This window comes from Ovis canadensis, chromosome 11 (assembly GCF_042477335.2).
Source record: "Ovis canadensis isolate MfBH-ARS-UI-01 breed Bighorn chromosome 11, ARS-UI_OviCan_v2, whole genome shotgun sequence".
NCBI classification, from domain to species: Eukaryota; Metazoa; Chordata; class Mammalia; order Artiodactyla; family Bovidae; genus Ovis; species Ovis canadensis.
In genome coordinates, this window is record NC_091255.1 from 32,670,851 (window position 1) to 32,691,713 (window position 20,863).

Sequence of the window (20,863 nt, forward strand, 5' to 3'; positions counted from 1 at the left end):
TGTCAATTATCAGTTCAGTTCAGTGGCTCAGTTGTATTCTACTCTTTGCGACCCCGTGGACTGCAGCACGCCAGACTTCCCTGTCCAACACCAACTCCTGGAGTTTACTCAAACTCATGTCCATTGAGTCGGTGATGCCATCCAACCATCTCATCCTGTCACCCTTGTCTCCTCCTGCCTTCAATCTTTCCCAGCATCGGGGTCTTTTCAAATGAGTCTGTTCTTCCCATCAGGTGGCCAAAGTATTGGAGTTTCAGCTTCATCATTAGTCCTTCCAATGAATATTCAGGACTGATTTCCTTTAGGATGGATTGGTTGGATCTCCTTGCTATCGAAGGGACTCTCAAGAGTCTTCTCCAATACCACAGTTCAAAAGCATCAATTTTTCAGTGCTCAGCTTTCTTTATAGTCCAGCTCTCACATCCATACATGACTACCAGAAAAACCAAAGCTTTGACTAGATGGAGCTTTGTTGGCAAAGTAATGTCCCTGCTTTTTAATATGCTGTCTAGGTTGATTATAGCTTTTCTTCCAAGAAGCAAGCATCTTTTAATTTCATGGCTGCAGTCACCATCTGCAGAGATTTTGGAGCCCCCCAAAATAAAATCTGACACTGTTTCCACTGTTTCCTCATCCATTTGCTAAGAAGTGATGGGACCAGATGCCATGATCTTAGTTTTCTGAATGTTAAGTTTTAAGCCAACTTTTTCACTCTCTTCTTTCACTTTCATCAAGAGGCTCTTTAGTTCTTCTTCACTTTCTGCCATTAAATGTGGTGTCATCTGCATATCTGAAGTTATTGCTACTTCTCCCAGCAATCTTTTTTTTAATTTTTTTTATTTTTTAAATTTTAATATCTTTAATTCTTACATGCGTTCCCAAACATGAACCCCCCTCCCACCTCCCTCCCCATAACATCTCTCTGGGTCCCAGCAATCTTGATTCCAGCTTGTGCTTCATCCAGTCCAGCATTTCTCATGATGTACTCTGCATATAAGTTAAATAAGCATGGTGACAATCTATAACCTTGATGTACTCCTTTCCCGATTGAGAACCAGTCTGTTGTTCCATGCCCAGTTCTAACTGTTGCTTCTTGACCTGCATCCAGGTTTCTCAGGAGTCAGGTCAGGTGGTCTGGTATTCCCATCTCTAAGAATTTTCCACAGTTTGTTGTGATCCACACAGTCAAAGACTTTGGCATAGTCAATAAAGCAGAAGTAGATGTTTTTCTGGAACTGTCTTGCTTTTTCCATGATCCAGCAGATGTTGGCAATTTGATCTCTGGTTCCTCTGCCTTTTCTAAAACCATCTTGAACATCAGGAATTTCACGGTTCATGTATTGCTGAAGCCTGGCTTGGAGAATTTTGAGCACTACTTTACTAGTGTGTGAGATGAGTGCAATTGTGCGGTAGTTTGAGCATTCTTTGGCATTGCCTTTCTTTGGGATTGGAATGAAAACTGACCTTTTCCAGTCCTGTGACCACTGGTGAGTTTTCCAAATTTTCCTAAATTGTCAATTATGTGGTCATTCAATTACCACTTCATGTTTTTTCCATTTGCTTTTCCCTGGTTAACATTGACTTGAGCATCTTTTCATATTGTTTATTCTTGATGAATTTTCTCATAATGTTCTTTATACATTTATTTTGTTCAGCTGTCATTTTACTCTAATGTATTTGTAGGAGCTCTCTGGATATTTTGAATTTTAATCTTGTGTCTGTTAGACATGTTATAGTCTGTCATTTCTCTTTCTTATTTTTTCTTATTATTTTCATGTTTGTGCAGTGAAATATGTCAAACTTCTCTATATAAAAATAAGTTTGTCAAAAAATAAGTTTCCAAATAATAATTCCATGAGAATTTGATTTGATTGCATTGAATGTATCTGAGGAAAATCAATGTTAAAATTTGAGATTTCAAAGCTTGTCAAAATGAACTGTCAAAATGAACTTGTCAAATGGATTGATTTCACTATACAAAATTGACTCTTCAAATGTAAATCAAAACTACAATAAGGTATCATCTCACTGCAGTTAGAATGGCCATCATCAAAAAGTCTATAAATAAAAAATGCTGGAGAGGGTGTGGAGAAACAGGAGCCCCTCCTACACTCTTGGTGGGAATGTAAATTGGTGCAGCACTATGGAAAACAGTATGGAGTTTCCTTAAAAGACTAAAAATAGAGTTACCATATAACCCTGAAGTCCCATTCCTGGGCATATACCTAGAAAAAATGAAAACTATAATTTTAAAAGACACATACTCCACAATGCTCACAGCAGCACTATTTACAATAGCCAAGACATGGTAATAACCTAAATGTCCATCAGTAGATGGATAGATAAGAAGATGTGATACAAACACACACACACACACACACACACACACACACACAATAGACTATTACTTGGCCATGAAAAGGAATGAAATACATGGATGAACCTAGAGATTTTCATTCTAAGTGAAATAAGTCAGACAGAGAAAGACAAATATCATATGATATCACTTATATGTAGAGTCTAAAAATATGATAAAAATGAACTTATTTACAAAACAGAAACAGACTCGTAGACACAGAAAACAAACTGATGGTTACCAAAGGGGTCAGAAAGAGAGGGATGCCTTAGGAATTTGGAATTAACAGATATGATGACCCCAGATGGGTTGGAACCAGATGGTTGATGATATTGACTCTTGGTTATCTCATCACCAACAAATCAGAAAACTGTCCATGAGAGATCATGGACCCCATAACCCTGTCCCCAGCAAGTAATACCTTCTTCTTTTCCCAATATAATCTCTGAGCAAGACTTGGCAAGTTGGAGTTGGTTCTTTGGGACATGATTTCACATTCTTCTCAGGATTGCCAACTTCCTCAATAAAGGAAGCTTTCCTTTTACCCAACACATGTCTAGCAGCATTGGATTCTTGAGCAATGAGGAGCTGAACTTGAGTTTGGTAACAAGGTCAAAAAAACATAAGGTAGATACAAAAATAAATCAGAGGGAGAAAAAAAGCTAAGATATAAAATGATGTAAAAAATGTGCCTGGAAAAGTGAATAGGACACATTTAGGGGAGGCTGGGAAGTTGTGAAGTGTGGATCTTATTTCACTGATCTAAGAGTATAATTATTTTAAAATAATACCAGAATCAGGCCTGCCTGCCCGGGTTGCGGAAGTGGTAGCCGCTGACCGAGCCTGCTTCTCTCTCGCTACTGCTTCGGCTTCCCGGCTCCCCCCCAGACGGAGAGGGTGGCCCGGCCGTGGATGGTCAGATAGCTTCTACCTCCCGCCGCCCATCCCTGGCCCCAAACGGCACGGAGCAGACGGCGGCAGCAGCAGCAGCAGGCGAGGAGGAAGATGGCGGGACGGCTGCCGGCCTGTGTGGTGGACTGTGGCACGGGGTATACAAAATTAGGATATGCTGGAAATACAGAACCACAGTTTATCATCCCTTCCTGTATTGCTATTAAGGAGTCAGCAAAAGTGGGAGATCAAGCTCAAAGGAGGGTGATGAAAGGTGTTGATGACCTAGACTTCTTCATTGGTGATGAAGCAATAGAAAAACCTACATATGCAACAAAGTGGCCAATCCGCCATGGTATAGTTGAAGATTGGGACTTGATGGAAAGGTTTATGGAGCAAGTGATCTTTAAATATTTAAGGGCAGAACCTGAAGATCATTATTTTCTTTTGACTGAACCTCCACTGAATACTCCAGAAAACAGGGAATATACTGCTGAAATAATGTTTGAGTCCTTCAATGTTCCTGGCTTGTACATTGCTGTACAGGCTGTTCTTGCCTTAGCTGCATCTTGGACCTCCAGACAAGTAGGAGAACGGACGTTGACTGGTACGGTAATAGACAGTGGAGACGGTGTCACTCATGTCATCCCTGTGGCTGAAGGGTATGTGATTGGCAGCTGTATTAAGCACATTCCAATCGCAGGACGAGATATAACATATTTTATTCAGCAATTGTTGAGAGACCGAGAAGTAGGAATTCCTCCAGAGCAATCCTTGGAAACTGCTAAGGCAGTGAAGGAGCGCTATAGTTATGTCTGCCCAGACTTAGTAAAAGAATTTAACAAGTATGATACAGATGGATCAAAGTGGATTAAACAGTATACTGGAATCAATGCTATTTCAAAGAAAGAGTTTTCCATTGATGTTGGATATGAGAGATTCTTGGGACCTGAAATCTTTTTTCATCCAGAGTTTGCTAACCCAGACTTTACCCAGCCTATCTCAGAAGTTGTAGATGAAGTAATTCAGAATTGTCCTATTGATGTCAGACGTCCTCTCTACAAGAATATTGTCCTCTCTGGAGGTTCAACCATGTTCAGGGACTTTGGACGTCGTTTGCAAAGAGATTTGAAAAGAACTGTAGATGCCAGGCTGAAATTAAGTGAGGAGTTGACTGGTGGTAGATTGAAGCCGAAACCTATTGATGTACAAGTCATTACACATCACATGCAACGATACGCAGTTTGGTTTGGAGGATCTATGCTGGCTTCCACACCTGAGTTCTACCAAGTATGCCACACCAAAAAGGATTATGAAGAAATTGGACCTAGCATTTGTCGTCACAATCCAGTGTTTGGAGTCATGTCGTAAAATTGGCTTCATAGTTATTGGGGTTAGGGAGGTGGGGAAGAAATAGTCTTTCTGATTACCTGTTTTGTCTGGATGGCTGGTTTTAAACCTGACTTGAAATAATAAGACCAAACATTAATTATACAGGAATATTTTAATAAGTATATCAACATGCGAATGTAGAGGAGAGCCAAAATGATTAAGTGTTTTTCTTTAGATTGAATATTTGAATCTTACGTGTATCAAAAAGAAGTGGGTTTTAGTTCTTTCTGTGCCCTGGTATTTTGTATATTATTGAATTATCCGAGATTTGATGGGATTTATCAGTATGTAGATAGCTCTATAATGCTTGAATTGTACACTTTGAAGTGTGCAATGCAAGAGCTTGTTTATATTTCATACTTTTTATACTTTGAGGAAAAAAAGTCAAAGAAAAACTAGTATTTGAGGGTAAAAAAAAAAAGTGACCAAGTAAAGGATAAATACAAAAAATAGCCTGTGAGACTTGGCGTACACACACACTCATGGGATTCCAGTTATTATGAAGTGCTTCCACCCTCCTGTGCCCCCCAATGGTTTTCTTTGCAAGTGCTTTTGGAACTAAGAAGCTAGTGTCTTGGATTAACTGATGCCTGCTAGTGCTTTCTGATTACTCGCATTCTGTTTTCTCGCTTTAAAGGAAAAGTAAAGACAAGACTGTTGGACCAGTAAAAAAAATAAAAATAAAAAAATAAAAAATAAATAAAATAATACCAGAATCAAAACAAAGTTATAACTAAAAAAAAAAAAATAACACTCCTGCATTAAATTAGCATAAGCATGCAAAGTGTGAAGATCATTAAAACAGCTGATCTTAAAATGTGCTTTTAGAGGGTCGCATAGGGAAGAAAAAGAGGAAGACCTTGCTACAAGATCATCAAGACCTCCTTCCCTAGTTCAATTATGCAACTACACTTTACCTATAGAATGATTATGTCCTATGTCATTTTAACAAAAGTTTACATGGTGACAAAAAATTTTTGAAATAATATTTCAATATTAATATATCTACTAGATAAAATTGTATAGAAATACCAACCTTACCATCAAAGAGAGAAGTGAATTTTCTTTCTACAAAAGACTCTTCTGAGAGCTCCCTTCATGTCTCTGTTCCTCAGGCTGTAGATGAAGGGGTTCAGCATGGGGGTCACCACTGTGTACATCATAGACATGACAGTCTCCTTAACGGTGGAATTATTAGCTGATGGGCATAAATAGAGACCAATAATTGTCCCATAGAAGAGAGACACCACAGTGAGGTGGGAGCCACAGGTGGAAAAGGCCTTGCAGATGCCTTTGGCAGAAGGGACCTTGAGGATGGAGGACACGATTCGTGCATAAGACATGATGATGAGTAGGAATGGGATGACGATAATGAGCCCTCCGACGAAAAATATCACCAGCTCATTCACTCGAGTGTCAGAGCAGGACAGCTTCAGCAAAGCAGACAAATCACAGAAAAAGTGGGGGATCACATTGTCTTCACAGAAATGCAGCCTGGCCATGAGCAGGGTGTGTAACATGGCATGGAACATGGTCGGTATCCAGGGCAGCACCACCAGGAAGAGACAGAGCCTGGGGCCCATGATGGTGGTATAGTGCAGGGGGAAGCAGATGGCCACGTAGCGGTCATAGGCCATGGCCACAAGGAGGAAGTCCTCCAGGTCTCCAAAGAACAGGAAGAAGTACATTTGTGTCAGACAGCCAGCATAGGGGATGGACGGGTCTTGGCTCTGCATATTCTGCAGCAGTTTGGGCATTGTGACAGAGGAGAAGCAGAGGTCAGAGAAAGACAGGTTACTGAGAAACAAATACATGGGTGTGTGGAGGTGGGGGTCCAGGCAAATGAGGACGAGGATGAGAAGGTTCCCCAGGACAGTGGTAACATACATGGCCAGGAACAGGACATAGAACAGGTTTTGATGTTCTGACTCAATGGGCAGTCCCAGCAGGAGGAACTCTGAGATAGTAGTTTGATTCCTTCCCATCATGCTCTGTCTCCAGTATCTTTAGGAAGAAATAATAGTGTCACAAAAACCTGAATTTCAGGATGAACTTATTTCTCTGATAAACTGGTTCTTAGGTGCTTTGCAAAACTATTTTATATTTTTCTCATCATAATAATTACAATCTTTACAGGACCCCAATTCTCTATAATCAGAATCTCTATCATTGGAAATGACTTATTTTCTTCATTTCTCTTTAACATGAAACAATATTCCAACTTTCCTAAAACATTCTTATCCCTTAGCTTCTGAGACACATAATATAAGGCCAGACCCCAGGGGCCATGATGGGCCGCCCTTCCTCTCCCTCCCACCGGCGGGGGAAGTCCCTAATGGAAGGAGCCTCCCGGGGACCAATGACAACACACTTCACCGGCTAAAGCCGCCCCGCCCCAGCCACGTAGAAGGACCTATCAGCCTGCGACGCCTCGGCCTGGCGACCTATCGGAACCCCTGTCCATCTAGCCTGAGCAGCCGTCGCAAGGAACGTATAAAACCACCCCCAACACTGTCTGGTCCCTGACTTCCTTGACCTGCCTCGTTCGGGTCCAGGAACCCCGCCTGGGAGCACTTCCCCATTAAAAGCCTGTTAGACACTCTTTTGGTGTCCTGGTCGTCTTTACCTAACACATAATACATTGGTTTTTCCCATACTTGCCTGGTCAGACACCCTCAATACTCTACTGGCTTTTGTTTTGTCTCAATCTTCAACTTGATTGATGTTCCAGGGTTTTTTCCTAAACACTGTTCTCTTATAATTGTATATTCCATAAGAAAAGGGCTTCCCAGGTGGTGCTAGTGGTCAAGAACCTGCCTGCCATGCAGAGACAGTGCAGCCTCGCAGGTTACACTCCATGGGGTTGCAGATTTGGACAAGATTGAAGCGCCTTGGCACACATGCACCAGAGAAACTCATCTACTTCAATGGCTTGATTACCATTTAGACTTCAGTTGTAGAAGTCTCTCTAAACCATAGAATAATATACTCAATTGCCTGAGTAATATCTCTACTTGGATAGTACATCTACATCTTCAGTTAAACACATTCCAAAAGAAACACAAGATCTCCCTTTGTGTCTCTCCCAATTCCCTCCTCCTCTAAACTTCCATATCTCAGAAGAAGACTTCCAGGTTATCCAGATAAAGCACGAAAGTCTTCTTTCATTTCCTTCTTCTGTTATCAATACCCAACATCTGTCAAGAAGATCCAGAAATTCTTTCTCCTTCACCCACTCCTTATCCACACTGTCACCACCTTAGATCAGCCTGACATCACATGTTGTTTGTACTACTGGAAAAATCTTTTTGTGAAAAAAAATGCTATTGAGATATAGTTGATTTACAATGTTGAATTAGTTTCAGGTGTACAGCAAAGTGAGTCAGGTGTGTGATGTTTGTTTGTGTGTGTGTGTGTGTGTGTGTGTGTGCACATACAGGCATGCTCAGTCATGTCCAACTCTGCAACTCAATGCACTGTAGCCCAGAAGGCTTCTCTGTCCATGGAATTTCCTAAGCAAGAATACTGGAGTGGGTTGCCATTTCTTACTTCTGGGGATCTTCCTGACCCAGGAATCAAACCCTTGTCTCTGGATATATATATATATATCTCCACTCTTTTTTAGATTCTTCTCCCATATAGGCCATGACAGTGTTGAGTATACTTCCCTGTGCTATAGGTTAGGTTCTTATTAGTTATTTATTATATATGAATATACATTATATATATAATAGGTTATTATTCAGTTCTTATTAGCTATCTATTATATATATATATGTTATATATATGTAGTTATATGTAGAAGGGTGTATATATCAATCTCAATCTTTGGAACAACCTCTTAATTTATCTCCCTGCTTCCATACTTGAAACCCTCTACATCAGTATCTTTCATCATAGTAAGCATTCTAAGATGAGAAATGGATGACCATTCTCCATAAAGTCTTTGTGGATTCCCATTGCTGTTAACATAAAGGCAAATTCCCTTCAAAGGGTGACTCATGACCTCACCCTTGCCTAACTGAAACTTCATCTGGCCCCGCAAATGTACTCACATTTCCCTCTGCAGCAAAGCTGGACTTAAACACAACACTCTTGCTCCAGCACTTTGCACTCACTGTTCCTTTTCCCTAGAGTTCTCTCCCTGCTGCTCCCTCTTCCCATGGCTTCCCATATTTGTCCTTCACATACATTTCATGTCATCTGCCCTGCAAGCCTTCCCTAGCTCCCCTAGATCAGAGGAGAATGCACTGCTATGTTTCCAAGCGTCCTCTTGTCCCCAGGCACTCCATGACAATGGGGTCATTTCTCTATAGCTACCTTCTTCACCGGATTATACACTCCACGTAGGAAAGGCTCATGTCTGCCTTCACAGCTGCCGCAGAGCCAGCACCCGGCCCAGTGCCTGCATACAAGTGGTGTTTCATAAACATCCACTGGTTGTGCTTCAGGTTGCGATGTGCATTCCTCCAACTTTAAAGCCAGCAAAACTCCTTTTAAGTTAGAATCACTACTCTTACTAACCCTTCTCAGGACAGAAACTCACCACCTTCGACCATTTAGCGCTAAATTTGACCCTGTATTACAACATGTGTGGAACAATGTTGTCCCTGTGGTATTGCTTCTTGTACCTCAGACACACTGGGTGTAGCTCAGTCTCTTGTTCATGTCCAACTCTTTGCGATCCCATGGACTATAGCTCATCAGACGCCTCTGCTTGTGGGATTTCCCTGGCAAGAATACTGGAGCGGGTTGCCATTTCCTTCTCCAGGAGAATCTTCCCAGCCCAGGATCAAGGCCATATCTCCTGAATCCCCTGCGCTGGCAGGCAGATTCTTTACCGCTGAGCTACCTGAGAAGACCTTTCAAACACACTCCTATTACACTGATACGGATGATATAGAAAATAGAGACATAAGCACATATGTGGATAGATAGAGATAAAATTCTCCATTGGATCTGTTTCTCTGGAGAAACCTAACACTCCATAGTGCACCTCAAAGTGGACAAAAAAGCACTCTTTGTGCTTTGTGGAAACTCTTTGTGGAAAATCTTTCATTACAGACATAACTGAATCCAACAGCTGGGATTTCACCCCTTGATGCTGGCTGATCCAGCTACGTCAGTAGGTTTTCACATGGATATTACATAGAGGCAAAACACTGGGGAGAGACCCTGGCAAACGAGCAGGACCCCATTTGTGTGACTGGGGATCACATCTGTATTAAGAGTGTGACTAGCGATCACAAACCAGAAACAGGACTAGGGGATATTGTCACTGACAGTGCCATGAGCCTCTCACCTTCTTCACCTGTTAAGTCAGTAGTTTTCAGGCAGAACTGCACTTAAGGAAATCTAGGGTGATGCTTCTTAAATTTAATATCCCTGAAAAATCTCCTAGGAGTGCTTATAAACACTGATTTTTATATAGTAGGCTTGCTTCTGCATTCTAATCAGCACCCAGGCAATGCCCCTCCTCCGTCCATGGGCTTCACCATGAGTAGCAAGAATACATGACACTGTTAAAAATAAAGATCACTGGAGCCCTGAGATAAATATAATCACAATCTTTGAGAGGAAGCCCATACACAGTTCTTAAAGCTCCAAGGTAATTCTAAAATAAAACAAGGGTTCAGAAGTACGCCGTTAATACTTACCTCAAGAGTTGTGAGTAATAAAAATAGATTATAACTTGTGAACCTTAACAAAACTTCTCAAATGTAGTGAAGTTTTGGGAAGCAAAGAGGTGGAAAAGGAAAGCATTACCAAACTTGAAAAACTCTCCTGGAGAATACCGCACAACCTGAAAAATCAAGACTCTCAGGTCGGAAAAACCCTAATGGACCAGCTTATTTACTCTCTGCCCAGCTTAGCCACTGTGAGAGGACTGTGACCCAAGATCCTGCTCCCTTCTTTTCACTAAGGCATGTGAGATAACAGCCTCTAAAGTCATGTCTGGCTTCTGGAAAATCCTATCCACATCTCCCATTCTGCACATCCTTGGGCCCAATGGGCCTTGCATCCCAGAGGAGTCTGGGTTCTCATTAAAGACAAAGTAATTACTCAAGGCCTCTCTAGGACATCACCTCCCATGGTGGTTCAGATGGTAAAAATCAGCTTGCAATGCAGGAGACCCAGGTTCGATCCCTAGGTCAGGAAGATCCCTTGGAGAAGGGAATGGCAACACACTCCAGTATTCTTGCCTGGAAAATCCTATGGACAGAGGAACCTGATGGGCTACAGTCCATGAGGTCACAAGAATCAGGCACGACTGGGCGGTTAACACTTTCACTTTCTCTAGGACAAATGGTCTCAGGGTCCTGGAGCAAGGACTGATTACAATCACTGATCACACCTGACTACTTTGGGGGAAGGTGGGGATGGAGAGAAGCTCATATATGAAAGCTTAATCACTGACTGTTTAGGGAATGGACAGTAGACATTTGTGGTTGGAGCCTACATTTCCAGAGGTAAAAAAGGATGGTTTGTGAAGTCATAAAACAAGCAGGAACCATATGGTAGTCCCCTAAAAATTCTGAGGAGTGTAACAGGCTGTTTTCTATGCACAACAAGAAAGCTTCAGTTGTTTGAGTAAAGTGCCAAGAAAGACACTGGTTTTTTGGGTTTTCTGTTTTTGTTTTCTTTTTTTTCCTTATTATTTAGAATTTTTATTTTCTATTTTTAGACTCATTTTGATGCTTGCTTTTATCAAATACCAAACTTGAGCACATGTAAAACAAATAAAATGGCTCAGTGGTAAAGAATCTACCTGCCAGTGCAGGAGATACAAGAGGCTTGAGTTCAATCTCTGCATTGGGAAGAATCCCTGACGCAGAAATACCCACTCCAATATCCCTACCTGGAAAACTCCATGGACAGAGGAGCCTGGCAAGCTATAGTCCAAGGGTTCACAAAGAGTCATACACTATTGAAGGAGTGAGCACACAAACACACACATAAGTGAAATAAGGTTAAAGCATTCCAAAAATATCTTCTTATTCAGAGTTTGATATTACTGAATCACATTAAGTTTCCATTCTGGGCAGCATGTGAGACCTTAGTTCCCTGGCCAGGGATCAATCCAGCACTCCCTGAAGTGAAGACTCAGTGTCTTAACCGCTGGACTGCCAGGGAAGTCCCAAGACACATATTTTGGAAAGATTCTCAAGGTGGAAGAATCTCTCAGTAAAACACCATTTCCCATAAATGACCTGTAACTAGCACGGAGTAGTTACCTACATGACAAAACCATATGCTAATATATAGGAAGTACTAGAATAAGAGACAAGAGAAAGACTCCCTGATCATATTCAATTCTTCCTCAAGTCAAGATAGAAAAGAAAACCCAGTGTGAATCCCACTGAAGTACTTCTGCCTTCTTACCTCTGTGGGAAAATATTCTGGCGCCTGCCACTTCCATCGTCTCTAATACTCCCCAGATGTGTCAGAATACTTCCTAGTTTCCAGTTCTTCCTGCTGCTGCAGTTAACTATGGCCACAAAGCCATAACTAAATTTCTTTGGCTGTGCTGGGTCTTCCTCGCTGTGTCTGGGCTTTTCTGCAGTTGCCGCGAACAGGGGCTACTCTCGAGTCGTGGGGTGTGGGCTTCTCATGGCGGTGGCCTCTCTTGTTGCAGAGCATGGGCTCTTGGCGCACAGGCCTAAGTAGCTGTGGCACACGGGCTTAGTTGCCCTACGGCGTGACAGAGGAGCCTGGTGAGCTAAAGTCCACGGGGTCAAAAAGAGCACACACGACTTAACGACTAATCAACAACAAAGATGAACTGAACTACCAAGGAGACGGTAAAGTAGCAAAGGAGATAGAACGCTCACCTGAGGTTCAGGGCAGGTCAAGAGGACACTGGAGACATGAAATCAGAGGAGAGACGGTTAAGAGATAGGATAATGCAAACCCTTGCTCAAGAAGAGATAAGTAAATATCTATATTTAACAATTAAAAGTCCAGCTTACAGGAGGTAAGCAGGGAAGAACCTTGAATTTTAAATAGTATTGACCTTGAGGACACAGTATTATATAATGCATGTTTTTTGTTACTTTTCAAAAAACATGATAAATTAATTGTTTAAAAAAAGGGACAAGACACTGAAGAAAAGGCTCTCCTCTCCACCTTTAGTGTGGCAGACCTGGGTTCTCAGTGGCCTTCCTAGGAGCATGGCATGGCCCAGATGGCGGCCTCACACATCCAAAAGGGCCAGGTTTAGGACAAGACCACTGGCCCAAGAATTTACTGCCATAGCGGCCCACAGTGGGCAAGGAGGCAGCACATCCCAAATTAATGCTATTTTACAAGCTATCGCAGCTGTGCTGTTTCTTTTAGTTGCCTCCATGTTTTCAAATGGGATGATAAAAGTAACTACATTGGGAGTTGTGTGGTTCAGTAAATATGAGTATCCTACTGTGGGCCCAGGTTCTGCAGTTTCAGTCTCTTCATTCATGAAACGTCTGTCCAAGGCGGTGTGTCAAGGGCAGAGGGGAGAGGGTGTGTCAACAAGTAAATGAGTAAACGCTCAGTAAACAATAGTGTTTATTTCAGCAGTAAATCAAACATTGAAAACAGTAATGAAAAAAAAAGGTGGAGGGAGGGCACAAAGATTAATTGGAAATTTAAAAATGAAGCTTCTTTGAGTTACCTGGAGAGAAAAATGAGAAAGATCCAGCTAGGAGGTCACTGACATCCCCTTTCCAAGTCCTACTACCTACCTCCACTGTATCTCTTTACCCTATTGGACAATATCCTACTAAGTCATTGTAAAAAAAAAAAAAAGATCACTTAAAACAGAAATCAGGGTTAATATCCCAATATTGATATCAATATACCTACTAAATAAAATTGTGTAGAAATCCCAACTTTATCATCATCCTAACTTTACAGTCATAGAGAGAAGGCATTTTTCTTTTTGCAAAAGACTCTTCTGAGAGCTCCCTTCATGTCTCTGTTCCTCAGGCTGTAGATGAAGGGGTTCAGCATGGGGGCCACCACAGTGTACATCATAGACATGACAGTCTCCTTAACGGTGGAATTATTAGCTGATGGGCATAAATAGAGACCAATAATTGTCCCATAGAAGAGAGACACCACAGTGAGGTGGGAGCCACAGGTGGAGAAGGCCTTGCAGATGCCCTTGGCAGAAGAGACCTTGAGGATGGAGGACACGATTCGTGCATAGGACATGACAATGAGTAGGAATGGGATGACGATAATGAGCCCTCCGACGAAAAATATCACCAGCTCATTCACTCGAGTGTCAGAGCAGGACAGCTTCAGCAAAGCAGACAAATCACAGAAAAAGTGGGGGATCACATTGTCTTCACAGAAATGCAGCCTGGCCATGAGCAGGGTGTGTAACATGGCATGGAATGTGGTCAGTATCCAGGGCAGCACCACCAGGGAGAGACAGAGCCTGGGGCCCATGATGGCGGTGTAGTGCAGGGGGAAGCAGATGGCCACGTAGCGGTCATAGGCCATGGCCACAAGGAGGAGGTCCTCCAGGTCTCCAAAGAACAGGAAGAAGTACATTTGTGTCAGGCAGCCAGCATAGGGGATGGATGGGTCTTGGCTCTGCATGTTCTTCAGCAGTTTGGGCATTGTGACAGAGGAGAAGCAGAGGTCAGAGAAAGACAGGTTACTGAGAAACAAATACATGGGTGTGTGGAGGTGGGGGTCCAGGCAAATGAGGACGAGGATGAGAAAGTTCCCCAGGACAGTGGTAACATACATGGCCAGGAACAGGGCGTAGAACAGGTTCTGATGCTCTGACTTGATGGGCAGTCCCAGCAGGAGGAACTCTGAAACAGTAGTTTGATTCCTTCCTGTCATGCTCTGTCTCCAGTATCTTTAGGAAGAAGTAATAGTGTCACAAAAACCTGAATTTCAGAATGAACTTATTTCTCTGATAAACTGGCTCTTAGGTGCTTTGCAAAACTATTTTATATTTTTCTCATTACAATAATTACAATTTTTACAGGACCCCAATTCTCTATAATCAGAATCTCTATCATTGGAAATGACTTATTTTCTTCATTTCTCTTCAACACAAAAGAATAATCCAACTTTCCTAAAACATGCTTACCCCTTGGCTCCTGAGACACATAATACGTTGGTTTTTCCCACACGTGCCTGGTCAGACATCCTCAGTACTCTACTGGCTTCTCTTTTCTCTCTATCTTCAACTTGATGGATGTTCCAGAGTTTTTCCTAAACACTGTTCTCTTATAATTGTATATTCCATAAGGAAAGGGCTTCCCAGGTGGTGCTAGTGGTCAAGAACCTGCCTGCCAATGCAGAGACAGTGCAGCCTCGCAGGTTACACTCCATGGGGTTGCAGATTTGGACAAGATTGAAGCGACTTGGCACACATGCACCAAGAAAGACTCATCTACTTCAATGGCTTGATTACCATTTGGACTTCAGTTGTAGATGTCTCTCTAAACCATAAATAATATACTCAATTGCCTGAGTAATATCTCTACTTGGATAGTACATCTACATCTTCAGTTAAACAGATTCCAAAAGAAACACAAGATCTCCCTTTGTGACTCTCCCAATTCCCTCCTCCTCTAAACTTCCATACCTCAGAAGAAGACTTCCAGGTTATCCAGATAAAGCATGAAAGTCTTCTTTCATTTCTTCCTCTTGTTATCAATACCCAACATCTGTCAACAAGATCCAGAAATTCTTTCTCCTTCACCGACTCCTTATCCACACTGTCACCACCTTAGATCACCCTGACATCACATGTTGTTTGTACTATTGGAATGATCTTTTTGTGAAGAAAAAAAATGCTATTGGAATATAGTTGATTTACAATGTTGAATTAGTTTCAGGTGTACAGCAAAGTGAATCAGGTGTGTGTGTTTGTGTGTGTGTGTGTGTGTATGTTGTGTGCCTGCACATACATGCTCAGTCATGTCCAACTCTACAACTCCATGCACTGTAGCCCAGAAGGCTTCTCTGTCCATGGAATTTCCTAAGCAAGAATATTGGAGTGGGTTGCCTTTCCTACTCCTTGGGAACTTCCTGACCCTGGGATCAAACCCTTGTCTCTGGATATATATATATCTCTCTACTCTTTTTAGATTCTTCTCCCATATAGGCCATGACAGAGAATTGAGTGTACTTCCCTGTGCTATACATTAGGTTCTTATTAGTTATTTATTATATATATTATATATAATAGGTTATTATTCGGTTCTTATTAGTTATCTATTATATATGCATGTTATATGTAGTAGGGTGTATATATCAATCTCAATCTTTGGAACAACCTCTTAATTTATCTCCCTGCTTCCATACTTGAAACCCTCTACATCGGTATCTTTCATCATAGTAAGCATTCTAAGATGAAAAATGGATGACCATTCTCCATAAAGTCTTCATGGATTCTCATTGCTCCTAACATAAGGCAAATTCCCTTCAAAGGGTGACTCATGACCTCACCCTTGCCTAACTGAAACTTCATCTGGCCCCGCAAATGTACTCACATTTCCCTCTGCAGCAAAGCTGGACTTAAACACAACAGTCTTGCTCCAGCACTTTGCACTCACTGTTCCTCTTCCCTAGAGTTTTCTCCCTTCTGCTCCCTCTTCCCATGGCTTCCCGTATTTGTCCTTCACATACATTTCATGTCATCTGCCCTGCAAACCTTCCCTAGCACTCCCAGGCCAGAGGAGAATGCACTGCTGTTTCCAAGCATCCTTCTTGTCCCCACAGCACTCCATGACAACGGGGTCATTTCTCTATAGCTACCTTCTTCACCGGATTATACACTCCACGTAGGAAAGGCTCATGTCTGCCTTCACAGCTGCCGCAGAGCCAGCACCCGGCCCAGTGCCTGCATACAAGTGGTGTTTCATAAACATCCACTGGTTGTGCTTCAGGTTGCGATGTGCATTCCTCCAACTTTAAAGCCAGCAAAACTCCTTTTAAGTTAGAATCACTACTCTTACTAACCCTTCTCAGGACAGAAACTCACCACCTTCGACCATTTAGCGCTAAATTTGACCCTGTATTACAAAATGTGTGGAACAATGTTGTCCCCGTGGTATTGATTCTTGTACCTCAAACACACTGGGTATAGCTCAGTCTCTTGTTCGTGTCCAACTCTTTGCGATCCCATCGACTGTAGCTCATCAGACACCTCTGCCCGTGGGATTTCCCAGGCAAGAATACTGGAGCGGGTTGCCATTTCCTTCCCCAGGATAATCTTCCCAGCCCAGGATCAAAGCCATACCTCCTGCATCCCCTGTGCTGGCAGGCAGATTTTTACCACTGAGCTACCTGAGAAGCCCTTTCAAACACACTCCTATTACACTGATACAGATGATATAGATAATAGAGACATAAGCACATATGTGGATAGACAGAGATAAAATTCTCCATTGGATCTGTTTCTCTGGAGAAACCTAACACTCCATAGTGCACCTCAAAGTGGACAAAAAAGCAGAGAAGCATCATTAGATGTGGGAAGCTCTTTCATTATAGACATAACTGAATCCAACAGCTGGGATTTCACCCCTTGATGCTGGCTGATCCAGCTACGTCAGTAGGTTTTCACATGGATATTACATAGAGGCAAAACACTGGGAAGAGACCCTGGCAAACGAGCAAGACCCCATTTGTGTGACTGGGGATCACATCTGTATTAAGGGTGTGACTAGTGATCACAAACCAGAGACAGGACTAGGGGATGTTGTCACTGACGGTGCCATGAGCCTCTCACCTTCTTCACCTGTTAAGTCAGTAGTTTTCAGGCAGAACTGCACTTGAGGAAATCTAGGGTAGTGCTTCTTAAATTTAATATCCCTGAAAAATCTCCTAGGATTGCTTGTAAACACTGATTTTTATATAGTAGGCTTGCTTCTGCATTCTAATCAGCACCCAGGTAATGCCCCTCCTCCGTCCATGGGCTTCACCATGAGTAGCAAGAATACATGACACTGTTAAAAATAAAGATCACTGGACCCCTGAGATATATAATCACAGTCTTTGAGAGGAAGCCCATACACAGTTCTTAAAGCTCCAAGGTAATTCTGAAATAAAACAAGGATTCAGAAGTACGGCATTAATACTTACCTCAAGAGTTGTGAGTAATAAAAATAGATTATAACATGTGAACCTTAATAAAAATTTCTCAAATGTAATGAAGTTTTGGGAAGCAGAGAGGTAGAAAAGCAAAGCATTACCAAACTTGAAAAACTCTCCTGGAGAATACCACACAACCTGAAAAATCAAGACTCTCATGTCGGAAAAACCCTAATGGACCAGCTTATGTACTCTCTGCCCAGCTTAGCCACTGTGAGAGGACTGTGACCCAAGATCCTGCTCTCCTTTATTCACTAAGGCATGTGAGATAACAGCCTCTAAAGTCATCTCTGACACCTGGAAAATCCTATTCACATCTCCCATTCTGCACATCCTTGGGCCAAACGGGCCCTGCATCCCAGAGGAGTCTGTGTCCTGGAGGAGCTCATTAAAAACAAAGTAATTACTTGAGGCCTCTCTAGGACACCACCTCCCATGGTGGCTCAGATGGTAAAAATCGGCTTGCAATGCAGAAGACCCAGGTTCGATCCCTAGGTCAGGAAGATCCCTTGGAGAAGGGAACGGAAACACACTCCAGTATTCTTGCCTGGAAAATCCCATGGACAGAGGAACCTGGTGGGCTACAGTCCATGGGGTCACAAGAATCAGGCACGACTGAGCAGTTAACACTTTCACTTTCTCTAGGACAAATGATTTCAGGGTCCTGGAGCAATGACTGATTACAATCACTGATCACACCTGACTATACTTTGGGGAAGGTGGGGATGGAGAGAAGCTCATATATGAAAGCTTAATCACTGACTGTTTAGGGAATGGACAGTAGACACTTGTGGTTGGAGCCTACATTTCCAGAGGTAAAAGAGGATGGAAGTCACTTTTTGTGAAGTCATAAAACAAGCAGGAACCATACGGTAGTACCCTAAAATTTCTGAGGAGTGTAACAGGCTGTTTTCTGTGGGCAACAAGAGAGCTTCAGTGATTTGAGTAAAGTGCCAAGAAAGACATTGGTTTTTTTTGGTTTTCTGTTTTTGTTTTCTGACCATTCTGGGCAGCATGTGAGACTTTAGTTCCCTGACCAGGGATCAATCCAGCACTCCCTGAAGTGAAGACTCAGTGTCTTAACCGCTGGACTGCCAGGGAAGTCCCAAGACATACTTTGGAAAGATTCTCAAGGTGGAAGAATCTCTCAGTAAAACACCATTTCCCATAAATGACCTGTAACTAGCATGGAGTAGTTACCTACATGACAAAACCATATGCAAATATATAGGAAGTACTAGAATAAGAGACAAGAGAAAGACTCCCTGATCATATTCAATTCTTCCTCAAGTCAAGATAGAAAAGAAAACCCAGTGTGAATCCCACTGAAGTACTTCTGCCTTCTTACCTCTGTGGGAAAACATACTGGCGCCTGCTACTTCCATCGTCTCTAATACTCCCCAGATGTGTCAGAATGCCTCCTAGTTTCCAGCTCTTCCTGCTGCTGCAGTTATCTATGGCCACAAAGCCATAATTAACTGTTTTTGGCTGTGCTGGGTCTTCCTCGCTGTGTCTGGGCTTTTCTGCAGTTGCCGCGAACAGGGGCTACTCTCGAGTCGTGGGGCGTGGGCTTCTCGTGGCAGTGGCCTCTCTTGTTGCAGAGCATGGGCTCTTGGCGCACAGGCCTAAGTAGCTGTGGCACACGGGCTTAGTTGCCCTACGGAGTGACAGAGGAGCCTGGTGAGCTAAAGTCCACGGGGTCAAAAAAGAGTACACACTTTCTAACACCATACACAAAAATAAACTCAAAATGGATTAAAGATCTAAATGTAAGACCAGAAACTATAAAACTCCTAGAAGAGAACATAGGCAAAGCACTCTCCAACATAAATCACAGCAGGATCCTCTATGACCCACCTCCCAGAATACTGGAAGTAAAAGCAAAAATAAACAAATGGGATCTAATTAAAATTAAAAGCTTCTAAAAAAATTAAATTAAAAGCTTCTGCACAACAAAGGAAACTATAAGCAAGGTGAAAAGACAGCCTTTGGAATGGGAGACAATAATAGCAAATGAAGCAACTGACAAACAACTAATCTCAAAAATAGACAAGCAACTTATGCAGCTCAATTCCAGAAAAATAAACAATCCAATCAAAAAATGGGCCAAAGAACTAAATAGACATTTCTCCAAAGAAGACATACAGATGGCTAACAAACACATGAAAATATGCTCAACATCACTCGTTATCAGAGAAATGCAAATCAAGACCACAATGAGGTACCATTTCACACCAGTCAGAATGGCTGTGATCCAAAAGTCTACAAGCAATAAATGCTGGAGAGGGTGTGGAGAAAAGGGAACCCTCTTACACTGTTGGTGGGAATGCAAACTAGTACAGCCACTATGGAGAACAGTGTGGCGATTCCTTAAAAAACTGGAAATAGAGCTGCTTTATGACCCAGCAATCCCACTACTGGGCATACACACCAAGGAAACCAGAATTGAAAGAGACACATGTACCCCAATGTTCATCACAGCACTGTTTATAATAGCCAGGACATGGAAGCAACCTAGATGTCCATCAGCAGATGAATGGATAAGAAAGCTGTGGTACATATACACAATGGAGTATTACTCAGTCACCAAAAAGAATACATTTGAATCAGTTCTAATGAGGTGGATGAAAATGGAGCCAATTATACAGAGTGAAGTAAGCCAGAAAGAAAAACACCAATACAGTACACTAACACATATATATGAAATTTAGAAAGACGGTAATGATAACCCTGTATGCGAGACAGCAAAAGACACGCAGATGTACAGAACAGACTTTTTGACTCTGTGGAAGAGGGAGAGAGTGGGATGGTTTGGGAGAATGGCACTGAAACGTATACTATCATATAAGAAATGAATCGCCAGTTTAGGTTCGATGCAGGATACAGGATGCTTGGGGTTGGTGCACTGGGATAACCCAGAGGGATGGTATGGGGAGGGAGGTGGAAGGGGGGTTCAGGGGTTGGAACTTATGTACACCCATGGTGGATTCATGTTGATGTATGGCAAAACCAATACAGTATTGCAAAGCAAAAAAAATAAAAAGAAAAGTCCAGTTTCAGGAGGCAAGCACGGGAGAATTTTGAATTTTAAATAGTATTGATCTTGAGGACACAGTATTATAT

The 20,863-nt window shown here is 42.2% G+C and overlaps 3 protein-coding genes and 1 pseudogene across 7 annotated transcripts in view; 1 reads left to right on the forward strand and 3 right to left on the reverse strand.

The window, feature by feature from the left end:
* LOC138447365 (olfactory receptor 3A2) overlaps window positions 1-12,359 on the reverse strand; it is a 106,155-nt gene extending 93,796 nt beyond the window's left edge. For 2 of the 5 annotated variants that reach the window (XR_011259811.1, XR_011259810.1), the window contains exon 1: window positions 12,023-12,349. The gene's annotated coding sequence lies outside the window, so the exon portion shown is untranslated. Of the gene's footprint in view, window positions 1-12,022 lie in introns of all 5 variants that reach the window. The other 3 variants (XR_011259809.1, XM_069603127.1, XM_069603126.1) reach the window with 3 other exon arrangements.
* On the forward strand, window positions 827-5,034 carry LOC138414915 (actin-related protein 3 pseudogene; annotated as a pseudogene).
* Window positions 5,683-6,627, reverse strand: LOC138414658 (olfactory receptor-like protein DTMT). Its single transcript, XM_069542392.1, has one exon. It carries the CDS (start codon window positions 6,625-6,627, stop codon window positions 5,683-5,685), a length of 945 nt encoding a protein of 314 aa, XP_069398493.1.
* Window positions 12,360-13,166: 807 nt separating the features above from the next.
* LOC138414659 (olfactory receptor 1E2-like) lies at window positions 13,167-19,409 on the reverse strand. Its single transcript, XM_069542393.1, has 2 exons — window positions 19,089-19,409; window positions 13,167-14,492 (listed from the first exon to the last, which is right to left on the reverse strand). The coding sequence occupies exon 2, from the start codon at window positions 14,474-14,476 to the stop codon at window positions 13,532-13,534; it is 945 nt and encodes a 314-aa protein (XP_069398494.1). The 5' UTR covers window positions 14,477-14,492; window positions 19,089-19,409; the 3' UTR covers window positions 13,167-13,531.
* Between the last annotated feature and the right edge of the window lie 1,454 nt (window positions 19,410-20,863).